Source organism: Oncorhynchus mykiss, chromosome 8, assembly GCF_013265735.2.
Source record: "Oncorhynchus mykiss isolate Arlee chromosome 8, USDA_OmykA_1.1, whole genome shotgun sequence".
NCBI lineage: Eukaryota > Metazoa > Chordata > Actinopteri > Salmoniformes > Salmonidae > Oncorhynchus > Oncorhynchus mykiss.
This window is the reverse complement of record NC_048572.1, coordinates 54,445,527-54,467,110: the sequence shown is the minus strand read 5'-3', so window position 1 is coordinate 54,467,110 and position 21,584 is coordinate 54,445,527. Positions and strand designations below refer to the sequence as shown.

The window sequence follows — 21,584 nt, the reverse complement described above, 5'->3', positions numbered from 1 at the left end:
TTTCAGATGGATGGATTATCTTGGCAAAGGAGAAATGCTCACAAACAGGGATGTAAACACATTTGTGCACAAACTTTGAGAGAAATAAGCTTTTGGAACATTTCTGGGATTTTTCATTTCAGCTCATGAAACATGGGACCAACACTTTACATGTTTTTCAGTGTATAAGCCGAATCATCTTGCCAGCTCACTGTCATAATATTATGGATCAGATGTACTATCCATGTACACGTGCATAAGAAAAGTGATTGTGGCATCTGCATAACAATGGCGATTACATCTAGTGACAGTCGTCTGGCTCCTTACCACACCAGCATAACTATTTTACCGGCCTGTGTGGCTGGCTGGCAGTAAGTGTGGAGGGTGGGCGGCAGTGTGCACAACTCGTGTTTACGTTCCTTGACTGCTGATCCACTTGAGTACACACAAGGAGTGGCTGACCAAACATAGACCTATGCTTCAAGTTGGCTTTGTTTCTTTTGACCTTTTCAAAGGGAAGGCAAGCAAGCTTGACGATGCCAATAAAAGCTCCATGGTGAAGAGGGGACCAACGTTGACGCTGCAGGGGGGCATTTTCAATTTGAACTGATGAAAGTAATCAACAAAGCAAAGAAGGGTGTGACTGAGTGTCGTGTTTGAAAAATGAATGTTCAGAAAGGCTGTCTTTTCCTATCCGTGTACGAACCATCCTGATCTCATGAGCTCTCATTCTGTGTAGCAAAAACGGAATGTAAGCTTGCAAGATCAGAATGGTTCGTACGATACTAGTTATTTCCCAGATGGAATAGATTTTCAGTAGCACTGGAGAAATTCAAAATGTAACCTGTGTTTGGAGACAGAGAGCGAAATGGTCCCTGCTTCTCCAAAATAATATATTTATTAGATCACTAAACTTGTGACCTCACAACACATTCCTTAGCTTAGAGGTTTCATTTACATGCGTGTTGAAGACTCAGAGCCTGGTTCCTCTCTAAGTTTCTTCCTAGGTTCCTGCCTTTCTAGGGAGTTTTTCTTAGCCTCCGTGCACCTACATCTGCATTGCTTCCTATTTGGGGTTTTAGCCAGGGTTTCTGAATAGCACTTTGTGCCATCTGCTGATGTAAAAAGGATAACGTTCATGCATGAACAATACAAAAGAACTCCATACAGGCACTAAATAATTTAACTTCTGTGTCACACAATGGTCAAGTAGCACACTGACATTACATTTGGCCTCGATTCAAGGATGGACAAAGTGCTATACTCAAACAAGTTATACCGTAAGCATATAGCCATCAATATTCTATATGGTCATTTTCAGTCACATTTCAATTACTGGTAGATAGACACATTTTTTTACCTGGTGGTTAGGGAGAGGAATTTAAGCAGAGCACCTTTTAAAAAATGGAGCCATAAAACCATGACCGTTTTTTCTTCTGGTCTTCGTTCCTCAGTGGAGCTTAAAAACTTTCGCACACTGAACACACCCCTTTTGCTAAATCGCAAACGCTGTTTTGGCATCAGTGGAATCAAAGGGCACAGCGCAGTTGGATCTTCAATTGATCCCCGACGGAGTTTTACAAAGAAAAGAGAGAGGGAAAACTCGCTGCTGGATGGATTAATTGCTGATTCGTCTTTTTATTTGGCAACGTATCCTCAATTACTCCAGCCAAGCTCCGACAGGTAGGTCGTTATAACTGTTCTTGTTGCAACCGTTTTTACCTAAACTATTAGTTCTCAATATAAATGGTATGTTATTTGTATAGAATCAACCGTCAACAAGTTAAGATAGATAATTAATATATATTTTGATACAGGTCAACCAGGTGAAATAGTGTTGCCTATTTGACTTTCCATTAAAATAACAAAATGCATTGATCTCGTTAATTAATTGAATTATACACTTTCCCCCCACAAAGATTATTGTTTCTCATGATCACATGATTAACATCCTCACACTGTAGCCTAACTTTTCAGCAATTCTGATGGGTTTTTCATTATTAAAGCCCCCATGCAGTCTTTGTAATTTTATTTTTTAATCATCACTTTGTCTAATAAATCAATGTGTGTGCTTATTTAATGAAAATAACACCAAAATATGTATTTTTAAAAATAATTTATTTCCCTGAGCCTCCTTTGGCCCTTGAAATGCTCAGTCTGATCATGTGGGTATTTGGAAACAAATGTGAAGATATTTACATACACATCCCTGATTGGCTGATATGATGGCATAGAGCCCACCCCCTTACCCAAATGAACAGACACTGGTCTATTACAGAGTCATACATTTGAAGTCGGAAGTTTACATACACTTTGGTTGGAGTTATTAAAACTTGTTTTTCAACCACTTCACAAATGTCTTGTTAACAAACTATAGTTTTGGCATGTCGGCTGGGACATCTACTTTGTGCATGACACAAGTAATTTTTCCAACAATTGTTTACAGATAGATTATTTCGCTTATAATTCACTGTATCACAATTCCAGTGGGTCAGAAGTTTACATGCACTAAGTTGACTGTGCCTTTAAACAGCTTGAACATTTTCAGAAAATGATGTCATGGTTTTAGAAGTTTCTGATAGGCTAATTGACATAATTTGAGTCAATTGGAGGTGTACCTGTGGATGTATTTCAAGGCCTACCTTCAAACTCAGTGCCTCTTTGCTTGACATCATTGGAAAATCAAAAGAAATCAGAAAAACATTTGTAGACCTCCACAAGTCTGGTATATCCTTGGGAGCAATTACTAAACGCCTGAAGGTACCACATTCATCTGTACAAACAATAGTACGCAAGTATAAACACCATGGGACCACACAGCCGTCATACCGTTCAGGAAGGAGACACGTTCTGTCTCCTAGAGATGAAAATACTTTGGTGCGAAAAAGGGCAAATCAATCCCAGAGCAACAGCAAAATACCTTGTGAAGATGCTGGAGGAAACAGGTACAAAAGTATCTATATCCACAGTAAAACGAGTCCTATATCGACATAACCTGAAACCTCAGCAAGGAAGAAGCCACTGCTCCAAAACCGCCATAAAAAAGCCAGACTACATTTTGCAACTGCACATGGGGACAAAGAGCATACTTTTAGAGAAATGTCCTCTGTTCTGATGGCCATAATGACCATCGTTATGTGTGGAGGAAAAAGGGGGACGCTTGCAAGCCGAAGAACACCAACCCAACCGTGAATCACGGGGGTTGCAGCATCATGTTGTGGGGGTGCTTTGCTGCAGGAGGGACTGGTGCACTTCACAAAATAGATGGCATCATGAGGGAGTACAATTATGTGGATATATTGAAGCAACATCTCAAGACATCAGTCAGGAAGTTAAAGCTTGGTCGCAAATGGGTCTTCCAAATGGACAATGACCCCAAGCATACTTCCAAAGTTGTGGCAAAATGGCTTAAGGACAACAAAGTCAAGGTATTGGAGTGGCCATCACAAAGCCCTGACCTCAATCTTGGGGCACCAGGGTAGCCTAGTGGTTAAAGCATTGGGCTAGTAACCGGAAGGTTGCAAGTTCAAATCCCCGAGCTGTCGTTCTGCCCTTGAACAGGCAGTTAACCCACTGCTCCTAGGCCATCATTGCCTCGTTAAATAAAGGTCAAATAAATAAAATAAAAATCCTATGGAAAATTTGTGGGCAGAACTGAAAAAGTGTTTGTGAGCAAGGAGGCCTACAAACCTGACTCAGTTACACCAGCTCTGTCAGTAGGAATGGGCCAAAATTCACCCAACTTCTTGTGGAAGGCTACCTGAAACATTTGACCCAAGTTAAACAATTTAAAGGCAATGCTACCAAATACTAATTGAATGTATGTAAACTTCTGACCCACTGGGAATGTGATGAAAGAAATAAAAGCTGAAATAAATCATTCTCTCTACTTTTATTCTGACATTTCACATTCTTAAAATAAAGTGGTGATCCTAACTGACCTAAAACAGGGAATTTACTAGGATTAAATGTCAGGAATTGTGAAAAACTGAGTTTAAATGTATTTGGCTAAGGTGTATGTAAACGTCCGACTTCAACTGTGTATATATATATATATAGAGAGAGAGAGAGTTCAGCCAAGTTTAAAACAGCTGCCATGTTAGTGCCTTTATTCTAAAAATGTTGGTGACCTAACAATATGAGAGTGCCTCTGACAAAATGAATTGAACCACTGTAAACAAGCAAAACAGAACAGCGAATTTAACAGACATTTTTTTATTGATTAGCATTCAGGACAATGTGTATCCAAGTCTGCTTTCACTGGACATCTTAAAATGTTTGGAAAAGTCTCCGAAATAGAGAGCACACGCTTAGCAATGGCTGTGGAGGAGAAAGTGGCCATCTCTGAAAAGTCCGACAGAAACTGCATTGGCCAAACGCTCTATACAGTACATGTCTCGGGTCTATTATAATCAGTTCACATTGTGACGTCATGATGTGGGGCCAAAAGTTCCATCCCACCTGAGCAGACTGAAATTACAGAATTTTCTTCTAACAGCTCTTACACAAAAAGGACATCATCATCATTTTCAGAATTTCAGCGTGTCATTTCGACCTCATAGTGTTGAAATGTACTTTTTTTTAAAGGCAGCGACATTCAAGTTTCTGTTTTTACTCACCCTCTTCTGAACCGTCAACCAATTTGATGGACATTGATGTATGATGTAGCCTGTTTCTGCCTACTATTTCTGAACAGCTGAAATAAAAACTTGGTGGCAATTTGAATGAACATTTCCCCCCAGAGTACACAGTACCAGTCAACAGTTTGGACACACCTACTCATTCAAGGGTTTTTCAGATTTGTTCTATTTTCTACATTGTATAATAATAGTGAAGACATCAAAACTATGAAATAACACATGGAATCATGTAGTAACCCCAACAAAAAGTGTTAATCAAATACAAATATATTTTAAATTTGAGATTCTTCAAAGTTGCCCCCTTTGCCTTGATGACAGCTTTACACACTCTTGGCATTCTCTCAACCAGCTTCATGAGGTAGTCACTTGGAATGGCGTGCCTTGTTAAAAGTTCATTTGTGGAATTTCTTTCCTTCTTAATGCATTTGAGCCAATCAGTTGTCTTGTGACAAGGTAGAGGTGGTATACAGAAGATAGCCCTATTTAGTAAAATACCAAGTCCATATTATGGCAAGAACAGCTCAAATAAGCATAGAGAAACAACAGTCGCTCATTACTTTAAGACATGAATGTCAGTCAATCAGGAAAATTTCAAGTTTCCTCAAGTGCAGTCGCAAAAACCATCAAGCGCTATGATGAAACTGGCTCTCATGGGGACCGCCACAGGAAAGCTAGACCCAGAGTTACCTCTGCTGCAGAGGATAAGTTCATTAGAGTTAACTGCACCTCAGATTGCAGCCCAAATAAATGCTTCAGAGTTCAAATAACAGACACATCTCAACATCAACTATTCAGAGGAGACTGTGTGACTCAGGCCTTCATGGTCGAATTGCTGCAATGAAACCAATACTAAAGGACCAATAAGAAGAAGAGACTTGCTTGGGCCAAGAAACTTGAGCAATGGACATTTGACCGGTGAAAAACTGTCCTTTGGTCTGATGAGTCCAAATTTGAGATTTTAGGTTCCAACCGCCGTGTCTTTGTGAGACGCAGAGTAGAATAATTGAGGAGGAGGTGTGATGATGTTGGGGAGCTTTGCTGGTGACACTGTCTGTGATTTATTTAGAATTCAAAGCACACTTAACCAGCATCGCTACCACAGCATTCTGCAGCGATACGACATCCCATTGGGTTTGCGCTTAGTGGGACTATCATTTGTTTTTCAACAGGACAATGACCCAAAACACACCTCCAGGCTGTGTAAGGGCTATTTGACCAAGAATAAGAGTGATTGAGTGCTGCATCAGATGTCCTGGCCTCCACCCAATTGAGATGATTTGGGATGAAAAGCAGCCAACAAGTGCTCAGCATATGTGGGCACTCCTTCAAGACTGTTGGAAAAGCATTCCAGGTGAAGCTTGTCAAAAGTGTGCAAAGCTGTCATCAAGGCAATGGGTGGCTACTTGAAGAATCTAAAACATAAAATATATTTAGATTTGTTTAACACCTTTTGGTTACTACATGATTCCATATGTGTTATTTCATTATTTTGATGTCTTCACTATTATTCTACAATGTAGAAAATAGTAAAAAATTAAGAAAAACCCTTGAATGAGTAGGTCTGTCCAAACTTTTGACTGGTACTGTAATGCCGTAGCACAAGCAAGACACAGTCTACACATTGCTTTGGGACAAATCTACCAGAGTTTTTGTGTGATGTAATCTTCATAGAAATGCTGCCATCAGTGGAGGCTGCTGAGGGGAGGACGGCTCATAATAATGGCTGGAACGGTATTTGACACCATTCCACTGACTCCGCTCCAGCCATTTACCACAAGCCCGTCCTCCCCCATTAAGGTGCCACCAATCTCCTGTGGCTGACATATAGCCAGAGTGGCTGAAAAAAGAACTCTGCTTCCCAATGGCCAATGTTTGCACATTAAATCGCTATTGACTGCCTGTCTTGCTTATTGATATGCTGTGTACATACACTGAGTATACAAAACATTAGGAACACCTGCTCTTTCCGTGACATCGACTGACCAGGTGAATCCAGGTAAAAGCTGTGATCCCTTATTGATGTCACTTGTTAAATCCACTTCAATTAGTGTAGATAAAGGGGAGGAGTCAGGTTAAAGAATGATTTTTAAGCCTTGAGACATGGATTGTGTATGTGTGCCATTCGGAAAGTGAAATGGCTAGACAAAAGATTTAAGTGCCTTTCAACAGGATATGGCAGTAGGTGCCAGGCATACCGGTTTGTGTCAAAAACTGTAACGCTGCTGGGTTTTTCACACTCAACAGTTTCCTCTGTGTATCAAGAATGGTCCACCACCCAAAGGACATCCAGCCAACTTGACACAACTGTGGGAAGTATTGGAGTCAACATGGGCCAGCATCTCTGTGGAACGTTTTCGACACCTTGTAGAGTCCATGACGAATTGAGGCTGAAGGCAAAAGGGGGGGGGGGGAGTGCGACTCAGTATTAGGAAGGTATTCCTAATGTTTGTAATTTTAACATTCTGTGATGAAGAGCACATATTTAGCTTAATAAAATACATGTTTTCCTACTATGTAAGTCCTTATTAGGTGCCAATTAAAGTAACAGGGTTGATGATTTCATCTTAAATCAGCCATAAATCCCCTTGTGACAGGGGGAATGGAAGCTTGTTGTGTATAACAGGGAGGGACAATTGAATCACTAATCACATGAAATAAATAACAACTCATAATAATAACTCTTCAGAAATGACTTTGCAAAAGCAACAAAATAAGGAGGGCTTTACAAGGATGGTGAAAAATTGGAGACATTTTGAGGTTATGCAGATAAAACTCTTCCTAGGAGTCACAGAGTGCACAGAGGGACATGTCAAAAGGCTGAATCTTGGCACTTAAGCAAGTCTATGTTAAAAATCAGATGTAATGAATTTTCCATGTGATCTCTATTAAAGAGCACTTCATTTAATATAACAGGCTTTTACAATTCATTACTCGTGTACAATTTCTACTTATAATATCAAAAGGGACTAATTTCATGGAATGACCGAAATGTATTGCTGGTACTACACATATTACCTGCTATGTCAACCTTATCGTAAAGATGACACAAAAATGTTATCTGATTAAGAAGCATTCAGAGCATAGTCACACTGTCAGACTGACATCCACGATTCACAAATTCAACTCAAATCAATTATATATCATTAAGCCACTTATCCCTCTTCACGCCTTCAACCAGCATGGACCTCCTGCCAGATCTGTGGAGGCATGAGTACTGGCTGCCTCCTGGGATCACCTGGAGAGACATGGAGCAGATGCAGGAGTGTCCGCGACCCCGTGACCTGCTGTTCGCCTTGCCTCTGGCTCTGGGGTTCATTGTCCTCCGTCTAGTATTTGACAGGTAACTTTTTTGGAACTACTGTATGGACCACATCTTGGATACGATCTTCGTTTGCAACAATACTTTGGCCAGTAATCAACAAGAATGTGTGTCTGAAATATGAATCAGTGACTTGTAAAAAGGGGAAGATTCAGCTCACACAATGGAACAATCTGATTGCACAGAAATGTGAAACTGCACCCTTTCACTGAAATCAAGGGAAAGAGTGAAAATGTTCGAGTAATGGCATCAAGTATTTTTAGAGCTGAAGAATAGCATGATCTTTCCACAGTGGGACTGTTCCGCAGCACGGGTTTGATTGAATTCCCGATGAGGTCTTGTCATGCAACATCACCCGACAACAAACAGTAGCAGTGAAATGAAATCCGCACAGGTGGAGGCTGTATTGTTGGTTGCCCTGCCCTGTATGCCTGCGGGTGTTGTTGGCGGGTGTTGTTGGCGGTAGCGTAGGCCAGTTGGGAATAGTAGAGGGAGCAGGTGTCAGCACTTTGCTGAAAGAGAAGAGCAGCAGCAGGTAGAGAGGAGAGAGGACGGGCTCTGTTGCTACAGCAGCCGTGTCCTAAGGTAACCCGACTGATCCCCCGTAAGCTTTCTCTGGCCTAACAAATGGCTTAAAGAGGTTATTATGGCAAAACACAGACAAGTTTTAAGTTAAAGTGTTATTAGTCGTACGTACAGGATACACAATAATAATAATAATTAATAAAAGACAAGCACAGCTATTCTGTATAGTACACACACACACACATCATGTATAGATTAACAAAGAACTATAGAAACACACCTATATTGTCATTAGTAATACTAAGGTCAACATTTGCGTGTATGTTTTCCTCACCGCTAGGGTTGTGGCTCCCCCTTTGGGCAGATGTGTGGGGCTGAGGAACCGATTACGCATGGCTGTCGCTCCCGCCACAAAGCTCGAGTCATTCTACACCCAACAAAACCGACAACCATCTCAGGTTAGTGTCCAGAGACATCAAACTCTGACAATGGTATGTGCCGGTCTCGGTCTCTTACGTCAACATAGCTGCTGGAAGTGTTTGCACTGTGGGAATAGAAGGGTGACGGGGACATGCCTGCTATGATAGTGAAGTAGATCGTGCACAAGCATCCTGCTCTACGAGTTCCTGGGAAATGTTGATACAGGTGCATAACCACAGAATTAAGTTACTGTGTAACTACATTGGAATAGTAACAGATTACAAATAGGTTTGGACATATTGGACGAATAAATAATGACTTTTAGCGAGAGCTGTAGTATATTTACAGCTGTAGTAATGTTCTGTCTATATCCTTCATATTTAGAGTGATATCATCAGTCTAATGGCACAATGTGATAAAACCCAGAGACAAATTGAGACCTGGTTCCGTCACCGCAGAAACCACGACAGGCCCAGCTACACCAAGAGGTTCTGCGAGGCTTGGTAAGCCCCGTCTTTACTAAGCAAAGGCTTTTTGCCCTTTCATTCACTTGTATGACCATTTTTTCCCCCTATAATTTAATATAACCTTCATTTAACCAGTCAGTTGAGAACAAATTCTTGTTTATTTTACAATGAAGACCTGGTTATCCGGAAAAGGACTGTAAAATTCAATGAAGTTTGATGTCATTCCACTTTCATGTTGCCAACGCAGCTCAAGTTGTAAGACTTTAAGGGGCAATTCCACCACTTTTCAACATTTTCATTATCTCCAGCACAATACCAGTGTCTACATATGTGAAAACGGCAATATTTCTACCTTTTGTAGAAAGAAATATATAAAGTTAAAAAGCTCTACCCGATGACTTTATATATATATATTTTTTTAAATCACTGTTTAATTACTTTTAATCCTACCCTGTGAGGAACTTTCTTATCTTTTTAACCACAGATCATAGAAATGCACTGTTTTCACATACAGTACCAGTCAAAAAGTTTTAAACAAATCAAAATATATTTTATTTTTCGAGATTCTTCAAAGTACTCACCCTTTGCCATGATAACAGCTTTGCACACTCTTGGCATTCTAAACCAGCTTCATGAGGTAGTCACCTGGAATGCATTTCAATTAACAGGAGTGCCTTGTTAAAAGTTTATTTGTGGAATTTCTTTCCTTCTTAATGCGTTTGAGCCAATCAGTTGTGTTGTGACAAAGTAGAGGTGGTATACAGAAGATAGCCCTATTTGGTAAAAGACAAAGTCCATATTATGGCAAGAACAGCTCAAATAAGCAAAGATAAATGACAGTCCATCATTACTTTAAGACATAAATCTGGAAAATGTCAAGAACTTTGAAAGTTTCTTCAAGTGCAGTCGTAAAACCATCAAGTGCTATGATGAAACTGGCTCTCATGAGGACTGCCACAGGAAAGCAATACCCAGAGTTACCTCTGCTGCAAAGGATAAGTTCATTAGAGTTAACTGCACCTCAGAAATTGCAGCCCAAATAAATGCTTCAGAGTTCAAGTAACAGACACATCTAAACCACAACTGTTCAGAGGAGACTGCGTGAATCAGGCCTTTGTGGTCGAATTACTGCAAAGAATCCACCTCTAAAGGACACCAATAAGAAGAAGAGATGTGCTTGTGCCAAGAAACATGAGCAAGGGACATAGACCCTGCTAGGTAAAGCCCCGCCTTATCTCAGCTCGCTGGTCACCATAGCAGCACCCACCTGTAGCACGCGCTCCAGCAGGTATATCTCAGTGGTCACCCCTAAAGCCAATTCCTCCTTTGGCCGTCTCTCCTTACAGTTCTCTGCTGCCAATGACTGGAACGAACTACAAAAATCATTGAAACTGGAGACACTTATCTCCCTCACTAGCTTTAAGCACCAGCTGTCAGAGCAGCTCACAGATCACTGCACCTGTACATAGCCCATCTGTAAATAGCCCAAACAACTACCTCATCCCCTATTGTATTTATTTATTTATCTTGCTCCTTTGCACCCCAGTATTTCTACTTGCACTTTCATCTAGTGCACATCTACCATTCCAGTGTTTAATTGCTATATTGTATTTACTTCGCCACCATGGCCTATTTATTGCCTTACCTCGCCTATCTCACCTCATTTGCACACTTTGTATATAGATTTGTTTTTCTACTTTATTATTGACTGTATGTTTGTTTACTCCATGTGTAACTCTGTGTTGTTGTATTTGTCAAACTGCTTTGCTTTATCTTGGCCAGGTCGCAGTTGTAGATGAGAACTTGTCTACCTGGTTAAATAAAGGTGAAATAAAAAATCTAATAAAAAAGACATTAGACCGGTGGAAATGTATCCTTTGGTCTGACGAGTCCAAATTTGAGATTTTTGCTACCAACCGCCGTGTCTTTGTGAGACGCAGAGTAGGGGAACGAATGATCTCTGCATGTGTGGTTCCCACCGTGAAGCATGGAGGAGGAGGTGTGATGGTGCTTTTCTGGTGATACAGTCTGTGATTTATTTAGACTTCAAGGCACACTTAACCAGCAGGGCTACCACAGCCTTCTGCTGCGATACGACATCCCATCTGGTTTGCGCTTAGTGGGACTATCATTTGTTTTTCAACAAGACAATGACCCAAAACACACATCCAGGCTGTGTAAGGGCTATTTGACCAAGGAGAGTGATTGAATGCTGCATCAGATGACGAGGCCTCCACAATCACCCGACCTCAACCCAATTGCGATGGTTTGGGATGAGTTGGACCGCAGAGTGAAGGAAAAGCAGCCAACAAGTGCGCAGCATATGTGGGAACTCCTTCAAGACTGTTGGGAAAGCATTCCTCATTAAGCTGGTTGAGAGAATGCCAAGAGTGTGCAAAGCTGTCATCAAGGAAAAGGTTGGCTACTTGAAGAATCTAAAATGTAAAATATATTTATATTTATTTAACACTTTTTTGGTTACTACATGATTCCATGTGTGTTATTGCATAGTTTACGTCTTCACTATTATTCTACAATGTAGTCAAAATAAAGAAAAACCCTTGAATGAGTAGGTGTGTCCAAACATTTGACTGGTACTGTATGTAGACACTGGGTTGGTGCTGGATATGATGAATTGATATGATGGTTGAAAAGTGGCGGAATTGCCCTTTAAATTGTAACTAAAACCTGTGTCATTTTGCAGTTGGAGATTTTTCTTCTACCTCATAGCGTTCCTAGCTGGACTCGCAACTTTGATCAATGTGGGTATTAGTATGAATCACAACCCTTCAGAAATACGTTCAAATACATGTGTATTTGATTATGTGTAATTTATATACTTTGAGCATTTTCAAATAATGTGGCCCGAATCAACTACTTCTGTTGGAAGTATTTTCAATTACTTTCCAATAAACAGCCTACTATCTGAAAGAATGTTCAAATACTTATTTCCAAATATATTATTTCAAAACCAATCAGACCTGGTTCAAATGCATGGGAGTACATACATATGTGTATTTGAGTTTTTTCAAATACCTGCCATTACTTTCCAAGTCTATTTCCAAATACATTCTAATATCAAATCAAATGTTATATACTTTTTTAAATAAAACAAATATATAACTACTTGTGTTTTCAAATACAAAATATCAAAATACTTACTTCCACATGTCTTTGAAAGTAATTTAAATACCGTAAATAGTTTTTGAACCTAGGTCTGTTCAGGTCACATGGGCATCATCTCCATGAGAAACTTGTTTACCTCCTTTCCCTTTAGAAATCCTGGTTCTGGGACCAGAGAGAATGCTGGACAGGATATCCACAACAAGTAAGCTCACATGTTCTGTTTTCCCTTCAATCCATGTCTATACCCTCTACCTTTATAACCCTCTAGCTTTTAACTTAGAGAGCACAAATATGTATATGTCTTCAGAAAGTATTCACACCCCTTGACCTTTTCAACATTTTGTTGTGGTACAAATTTAATTGTCGTTTTTTTGTTGCTGATCTACACAAAATACTCATGTCAAAGTGGAAGAAAAATTCACTAATATAGATAAGTATTCAAACCTTCTGAGTCAATACATGTTAGAATCACCTTTGGCAGCGATTACAGCTGTCTTTCTGGGTGAGTCTCTAAGAGCTTTCCACATGTGGATTGTGCAACATTTGCCCATTCTTTTTTAAATTCTTCAAGTTCTGATAAGGTGATTGTTGATCAATGCTGGACAGCTATTTTCAAGTCTTGCCATAGATTTTCAAGTCGCTTTAAGTGAAAACTAACTATTGTAGGCCCCTCGGGAACATTCAATGTTGTCTTGGTAAGCAACTCCAATGTATATTTGGCCTTGTGTTTTAGGTTATTGTCCTGCTGAAAGGTGAATTTGTCTACCAGTATCTATTGGAAAGTAGACTGAAACAGGTTTTCCTCTAGGATTTTATCTTAAAAATGTATCTCGTCCATGCCGATTATAAGCATAACCATAACATGATGCAGCCACCACCATGCTTGAAAATATGAAGAGTGGTACTCAGTCATGGGTTGTGTTATATTTTCCCCAAACATACATTTTTTGCAGTTTTACTTTGGCATTATTGCATGTTTTGGAATATTTGTATTCTGTACAGGCTTCCTTCTTTTCACGCTGTAATTTAGGTTAGTATTGTGGAGTAATTACAATGTTGTTGAGCCATCCTCAGTTTTCTCCTATCACAGCCATTAAACACTGTAACTGTTTTAAAGTCACCGGGCCTCATGGTGAAATCCCTGAGCGGTTTCCTTCCTCTCCGGCAACTGAGTTAGGAAGAACGCCTATCTTTGTAGTGACTGGGTGTATTGATACACCATCCAAAGTATAATTAATAACCTCACCATACTCAAAGGAAAATCCAATGTCTGCTTTTTGATTTTTACCCATCTACCAATAGGTGCCCCTCTTTACGAGGCATTGGAAAACCTCCCTGGTCTTTGGTGTTGAATCTGTGTTTGAAATTCACTGCTTGACTGAGGGACCTTACAGATAATTGTATGTTTGGGGTACAGAGATGAGGTAGTCATTAAAATAATCATGTTAAACACTAGTATTGCACACAGTGAGTACATGCAACTGATTATGTGACTTGTTAAAGGGACACTTCGGGATGTTGGCAATGGTGCCCTTTATCTACTTCCCCAAAGTCATATTAACTTCTGGAGACCATTTTTATGTCTGTGTCCAGTATGAAGGAAGTTAGAGGTAGTTTTGTGAGCCAATGGTAACTAGCATTAGCGCAATGACTGGAAGACTGAAAGTCTATGGGTACCTCCTAGCAGCTAGCAGATACCCATAGACTTCCAGTTATTGTGCTAACGCTAGTTAATAATTGCGCTAACGCTAGTTAGTAATTCCGCAAGCGCTAGTTAGTAATTGCGCTAACGCTAGTTAGTAATTCCGCAAGCGCTAGTTAGAAACTTCTTTCAAACTGCACGCAGAGACATAAACATAGTATCCACACGTTCATCTGACTCAGGGGAAATAGATTTTTTTAAATCCTGAAGTATCGCTTTAAGCACATTTTTACTCCTGAACTTATTTAGGCTTGCTGTAACAAGGGGTTGAATATTTGTTGATTTAAGACATTTCAGCTTTAAATTTGTTCTTAATTAGAAAAATGACAAAAAACATCATTCCACTTTGACATTTATGGGGTATTGTGTGTAGGCCAGTGACACAAAATCTAAATTCATTCCATTTTAAATTCAGGCTGTAACTCAACAAAACATGGAAAAAGTTTTAGGGGTGTGAATACTTTCTGAAGGCACTGTACTTTTCTGTACTGTTTTTGTCCCTTTAGTGAAATGGCCTACTAAACAATGGAAATATTCTCTGTTAGATCCAATCAAAAACCAGGTGTTGGTATTTGGTGCATAGTCGTGATGGAACAAAACATCACCGGCCCTACCTAAGTATGAGGATGTACAGTATGGTTCATTATGGTTTGGAATTCCCACTCATTAATTTACCCATTCATTTGGTGATGGACAAAGACATTCCCCGCAAAACGCTTAGCTCAGAGCAACGGCTCATTGTCATCAGCAAAAATAACATTCTGTACACTTTAACTGTATAATCCCAAGTGTGCTTATTCAACTACTGTATTTACCTTTTCTATTATGGTTCTAAAATCTTGGTTTTTTTTTGCAGATGAAAATGTATATTTTCCTTGATATTCAGCACCGGTACATAGCCAGTGGAAGTGCATATGTTACACCCAATCAAAGTCATGCTGTAGGCTAACACTGTGTTTCCCTATCCTCAAATCAAATCAAATACAATTGTATTGGTCACATACACATGGTTAGCAGACGTTAATGCGAGTGTAGCAAAATGCTTGTGCTTCTAGTTCCGACAGTGCAGTAATATCAAACAAGTAATCTAACAAATTCACTACAGCTACCTTGTCCACACACACACATGTAAAGGGATGAATAAGAATATGTACATTTAACTATATGCATGAGCGATGGCCGAGCGGCATAGGCAAGATGCAGTAGATGGTATAGAATACAGCATATACATATGAGATGACTAAATGTAGGATGTGTAAATCCTCTGCAGCCAATTGAGAGGGCCCACTTTTGGTACTACCAGCTGGAGCTGGGCTTCTACCTCTCCCTGCTTCTCTGTGTCTCTGTGGACGTCAAGAGGAAAGTAAGTCCCTTTCATCTGCCTGCTCCTCACTTCCTTGCCAGGACCATGACAGTCCCTATTTAGCACACTGGCTAATAGAGAAGGGCAAGGGTCGGGGTGCGGCATTATTTGCCGCTCCCGCATATTTCAGACACGATCAGCTCTACTGGCTGTTCTGCTGTTTAAAAGACACTGTACATGTCACTTGTACTACGGTTAACAATAGACTCAAAGACCTGTCCGGTGAATGGATCATCGACTTCAAAGCTCACATTTCTTCCTCATAGAAATAAAGGGTGAACAGGGTCTTTCAATGATTGAATCCCTGGTCTGCCGAGTCGTTGAGATCATGTTGAACAAATACGGCATAGCAAAGCATTTGGTATTCCCCAGAAAGGGTTTCTTCATTTCTGGATGTACACTACACAAAGTCGTACTTTTGACATTTTAGCTATCACATTACTCTACTTAGCTCTCTCATTTCTAGGATTTCAAGGAGCAGGTGATTCACCACATTGCCACCATCTTCCTGCTTGGTTTCTCCTACTGTTCCAACTACGTACGGATAGGTACTCTGGTGATGCTGCTTCACGACTCCTCTGACTTCCTCCTAGAGGTAAGAGCTGGATCACAGCCCAGCCAATCTCCCCATAAACATCAATCTGTATGTTCTAAGATATTCAAAACCATGTATTTCACTTGGGACCGGTGAAATGTACTGCACCTAAACAGGTTAGAGCTTGTCTAACGTGTTGGGAATATGTCTCTTTTCCCCCCCACTGGTCTCACTTTGTCAATCAATGAGGAACATAATGGTCAAATTAGCATGGCATGTCTTATGACTCACTAGCCCTGTTTATACCTGGTTCTAATTTGTGTCCTATGTCCTGATCTTGTCCACATTCTGATTGTGCCCACATACAGTTGAAGTCAGAAGTTTACATACACTTAGGTTGGAGTCATTAAAACTTGTTTTTCAATCACTCCACAAATTTCTTGTTAACAAACTATAGTTTTGGCAAGTCGGTTAGGACATTACTATGTGCATGACACAAGTAATTTTTCCAACAATTGTTTACAGACAGATTATTTAACTTATAATTCACTGTATCACATTTCCAGTGGGTCAGAAGTTTACATACACTAAGTTGACTGTGCATTTAAACAGCTTGGAAAATTCCAGAAAATTATGTCATGGCTTTTGAGCTTCTGATTGGCTAATTTACATAATTTGAGTCAATTGGAGGTGTACCTGTGGATGTATTTCAAGGTCTACCTTCAAATTCAGTGCCTCTTTGCTTGACATCATTGGAAAATCAAAAGAAATCAGTCAAGACCTAAAAAAAAAAAATTGTAGACCTCCACAAATCTGGTTCATCCTTGGGAGCAATTTCCAAATGCCTGAAGGTACCACGTTCATCTGTACAAACAATAGTACGCAAGTATAAACGCCATGGGACCACGCAGCCGTCATACCGCTCAGGAAGGAGACGCGTTCTGTCTCCTAGAGATGAACATACTTTGGTGCGAAAAGTGCAAATCAATCCCAGAGCAACAGCAAAGACCTTGTGAAGATGCTGGAGGAAACAGGTACAAAAGTATCTATATCCACAGTAAAACGAGTCCAATATCGACATAACCTGAAAGGCCGCTCAAGCAAGGAAGAAGCCACTGCACCAAAACCGCCATAAAAAAGCCAGACTATGGTTTGGTTTGTAAATTTTGGAGAAATGTCCTCTGGTCTGATGAAACAAACATAGAACTGTTTGGCCATAATGACCATCGTTATGTGTGGAGGAAAAAGGGGGACGCTTGCAAGCCGAAGAACACCAACCCAACCGTGAATCACGGGGGTTGCAGCATCATGTTGTGGGGGTGCTTTGCTGCAGGAGGGACTGGTGCACTTCACAAAATAGATGGCATCACGAGGGAAGGAAAATTATGTGGATATATTGAAGAAACATCTCAAGACATCAGTCAGGAAGTTAAAGCTTGGTCGCAAATGGGTCTACCAAATGGACAATGACCCCAAGCATACTTCCAAAGTTGTGGCCATCACAAAGCCCTGACCTCAATCACATAGAACATTTGTGGACAGAACTGAAAAAGCGTGTGCGAGCAAGGAGCCTACAATCCTGACTAAGTTACACCAGCTCTGTCAGGAGGAATGGGCCAAAATTCACCCAACTTATTGTGGGAAGCTTGTGGATGGCTACCCAAAATATTTGACTCAAGTTAAACAACTTAAAGGCAATGCTACCAAATACTAATTGAGTGTATGTAAGCGTCTGACCCACTGTGATGAAATAAATAAAAGCTGAAATAAATAATTCTCTCTACTATTATTCTGACATTTCACATTCTTAAAATAAAGTGGTGATCCTAACCGACCTAAAACAGGGAATTGTTACTAGGATTAAATGTCAGGAATTGTGAAAAACTGAGTTTAAATGTATTTGGCTAAGGTGTATGTAAACGTCCTACTTCAAATGTATTTAGACAGGTGTAAACCATCAAAAGACACATTGTGATCTGATTGTGATCAGATCTTCCTAACCATCCCCGGAGATAGTCAGACATGCATTGTGTCTGAATACCTTACAAGTGTAGACAGATATGGACAGAGAAACCATTTGAATCATAATTATTCCGCCCTCTAATATTATTTTTTATTGATTTATTTCACCTTTATTTAACCAGGTAGGCAAGTTGAGAACAAGTTCTCATTTTGACTGGTAGCACCATTGACTGGTTAAATCAATATGTGTCTTACAATAAGTAAATATTACTTTGAAATAATAGCTATGAAATCATTTGCATGAAGGAAGGACCAGGAAATCTGGTCACAATCCAGACACAGTGGATGGAAAACATGTGTAGACACATTTCTGGAGATGTGGGCACAATTAAAGAATGTAGGCAAGATCAGGACAAAGGACCCATGTTAGCACCAGGTATAAACGAGACTTCTTATTCATAGTCAGACATTAGTGTGACCTTGGTTTACCTGTAGTGCCAAGAATGTGACCCAGTCTGTCAATTATAATTCAACACCAGTAGAGAGAGAATTCAAGAGACCAAAAGCTAAGTGTAATGAATGTGATGCACATTCATGCATATTAGCCTCATCGCCTAATTTATTCCAATAGAAACATATTTCAATGTTAAGCATTTGTTTGCATTATGGATCCATCTTAGAATATATTACCGTTTTTACAGTCTGCAAAGATGTTCAACTATGGCACGGGCTGGAGGAAGACGTGCGACACGTTGTTTGTCATTTTTGCTGCGGTTTTCCTGGTGACACGCCTGGTGGTGTTTCCCAGCAAGTAAGACCAACTCAGTGGTGTCTCTTAGTTCTAAATGTTTTTTCATGACATTATAATACCATTAACGTTGTGTGCAATTGTGAATTTATTCGTAATTGATAGTGAAGGCTTTTCATTGGTTACTTAATTGTATCAAATCGACTTTATTGGCCATCAAATCCACAACAATGTTTGTTGGAGCAACAATTTAATAAACAAAATGTCTTAGAATATAATGGTTTACACCTGGGATATATTGACTCTAATCATTGCATTACTTGCTTCCTCTTCCCCTCCCTGCCCTGATTTCTAGAATAATCCACACAACTCTTGTGTTGTCCATGGAAGTCTTTGAACCCTTTGCTGGCTACTACTTTTTCAACCTTCTTCTGATGGTGCTACAAGCACTTCATGTCTTCTGGGCTGTGTTAATCCTACGGATGGCCAACAAGTTTCTATTCTTGGGCAAAGTGAGTATATGAGGTCACAAAATGTCCAGGAAACAAGTAGCCTATCACATGTTTCATGAGTGTTCATGGTGTGTATATTTTTGTGTCTTTAGCTGGATAAGGATGAACGCAGCGATGAAGAGAGTGAGCTGGAAGAAGAGGACGACGACGACGACAAGGGAGAGGGGGAGGAGAAAGACGAAGAGGGGGAGTGTTGTTGGGAGAGAAGTAAAGATGCCCTGAACGCCAAACTGAAAATGCTGAACAAAAGCTTTGTCTTAAACAACCTGACCAATCACAGAGCTGCTATTGTGAGCAAGATGCGCAAAGCGAGGTAGAATTATGAACCTAGACAGAGTGATTGTTTTCTGTCAACAATTAAGTTACATTATAGACCAGTTCGAATGGAGTACTTTTTCTCCATCTGGCCACTATTCCTCTCCGCATAGTCTACTTGATAGCAATTGGTCTGCCTATTTCAGTCTTTTCAAGACTGGAAAACTCTGTATGAAAGTGTATGAAAGAGATTGCTTTCATATTTTGACTACAGATTATTTGTTGAATTAAGAGATTCATGCTTCAGTATACTGAATGTTTGTCACAAAACGGTTTGATATCTCTAGGAATTGTTTTGAGTGCAGTTTTTGTAAATGTAATTGTTTTGTAATTCAACATGTCGTTTTTCAACTATATAATTGTATTTCATGGTCAAGATTTATAATAGTGGGCTTATCGTGATGCTCCAGAGCTTTTGTATAATTTCAGCCAGTAATTTAGAAAGTAGTGCTCGAGAGTCCCCTAAAATGGTGCACAATAGTGTACTACGTCATCCAATTCGTACAATATGTTATGAATTTGTAAGTGATACATCTCTTCTCTTAACACGTATGGACCCAGAATCCAGCATCTGACCAATTACACAAGACTTTAGTTCTGGGTTAACCAAGGTTAGAGTAGGCTACACTGTTGTAAATGATAGAGCTATATAACATCTGTAATGCAATTGCAGAAAAACGGATTTGACTAGTTTTGCATGGATCAACAAAATACACTTAAAAAATTATAGTATAGTGTGCTAGCCTAGCTGGCCTAGATTACACATGTCCTAAAATGTATATCCGAGTGTGACTGGTGTTCTTTTCGTTTGACCAATGTATGAAGTTTTTACCAAGACATTGGTAAAAAGTATGATTTTGGAACAATACATGATTTAATTCACTGAAGTCCTGCTATGCTAACACTGAGTTTTCAATATTTAATGATCTTTTGCATTGAATTTACTCAATTTACCTTTGGGCAGAGGGGTGCAGGTCATTGTGTCATAGCAAATGCCGCCTAATAGCATCCTTTAAATGGTGAATAAACCATCATTTTGGAATGTATAGGCCAAACTTCAGTGACTTTGGTAATTTAGTTGAAACTTTTAATCATGTGAAATGCAATGTATCAATTGTTGCATGACAATAAGTGCGTGTTGAGGCCTACCTGTTTTTAAAACCTCTACAGGATCGGGTGGTTCCCCCGCGGGACGGTTGAGCTAACGTAGGCTTATGTGATTAGCATGAGGTTGTAACAAGAACATTTCCCAGGACATAGACATATCTGATATTGGCAGAAAGCTTAAATTCTTGTTAATCTAATTGCACTGTCCAATTTACAGTAGCTATTACAGTGAAAGAATACCCTGCTGTTGTTTGAGGAGAGTGCACAGTTATGAACTTGAAAATGTATTAATAAACCAATTAGGCACATTTGGGCAGTCTTGATACAAAATTTTGAACAGAAATGCAATGGTTCATTAGATCAGTCTAAAACTTTACACATACACTGCTGTCATCTAGTGGCCAAAATCTAAATTGCACCTGGGCTGGCATAATACATTATGGCCTTTCCCTCGCATTTCAAAGATAATGTATTATCTTTTACTAGATCTAATGTGTTATATTCTCCTACATTAATTTAATATTTCCACAAGTTTCAAAGTGTTTCCTTTCAAATGGTATCAAGAATATGCATATCCTTGCTTCAGGTCCTGAGCTACAGGCAACTGTTTTTGGTGAACTCAGTCGGGGTCTCAACTCACTGTCGAGAGTTAGAATACTATAACAGAATACGCAAGGTGCAATTTCGAAATTTGGTTTCGCATCATGCATTAGCAGTGACGATTTTTGTGGCCACCCCCATCAAGGTAGCCAATCTCTGGTTTAGAGGGAGAACGTCTTCAAACTGCTTGCCAATGTCTAGCCTACCTAACGTGAGCATATTTGGATGAACTGGTAGTATGTATGACTGAAGAAGCACAACTTT

At 39.7% G+C, this 21,584-nt stretch overlaps 1 protein-coding gene across 1 annotated transcript; it reads left to right on the top strand.

The window, feature by feature from the left end:
* The first annotated feature begins 1,394 nt into the window (after positions 1 to 1,394).
* On the top strand, positions 1,395 to 20,892 carry LOC110530140 (ceramide synthase 2-like). Its single transcript, XM_021612982.2, has 11 exons — positions 1,395 to 1,662; positions 7,798 to 7,959; positions 8,804 to 8,921; positions 9,268 to 9,386; positions 12,055 to 12,112; positions 12,628 to 12,678; positions 15,449 to 15,541; positions 16,008 to 16,136; positions 18,740 to 18,849; positions 19,142 to 19,298; positions 19,391 to 20,892. Exons 1-11 carry the CDS (start codon positions 1,400 to 1,402, stop codon positions 19,613 to 19,615), a joined length of 1,485 nt encoding a protein of 494 aa, XP_021468657.2. The 5' UTR covers positions 1,395 to 1,399; the 3' UTR covers positions 19,616 to 20,892.
* The last annotated feature ends 692 nt before the right edge of the window (positions 20,893 to 21,584 follow it).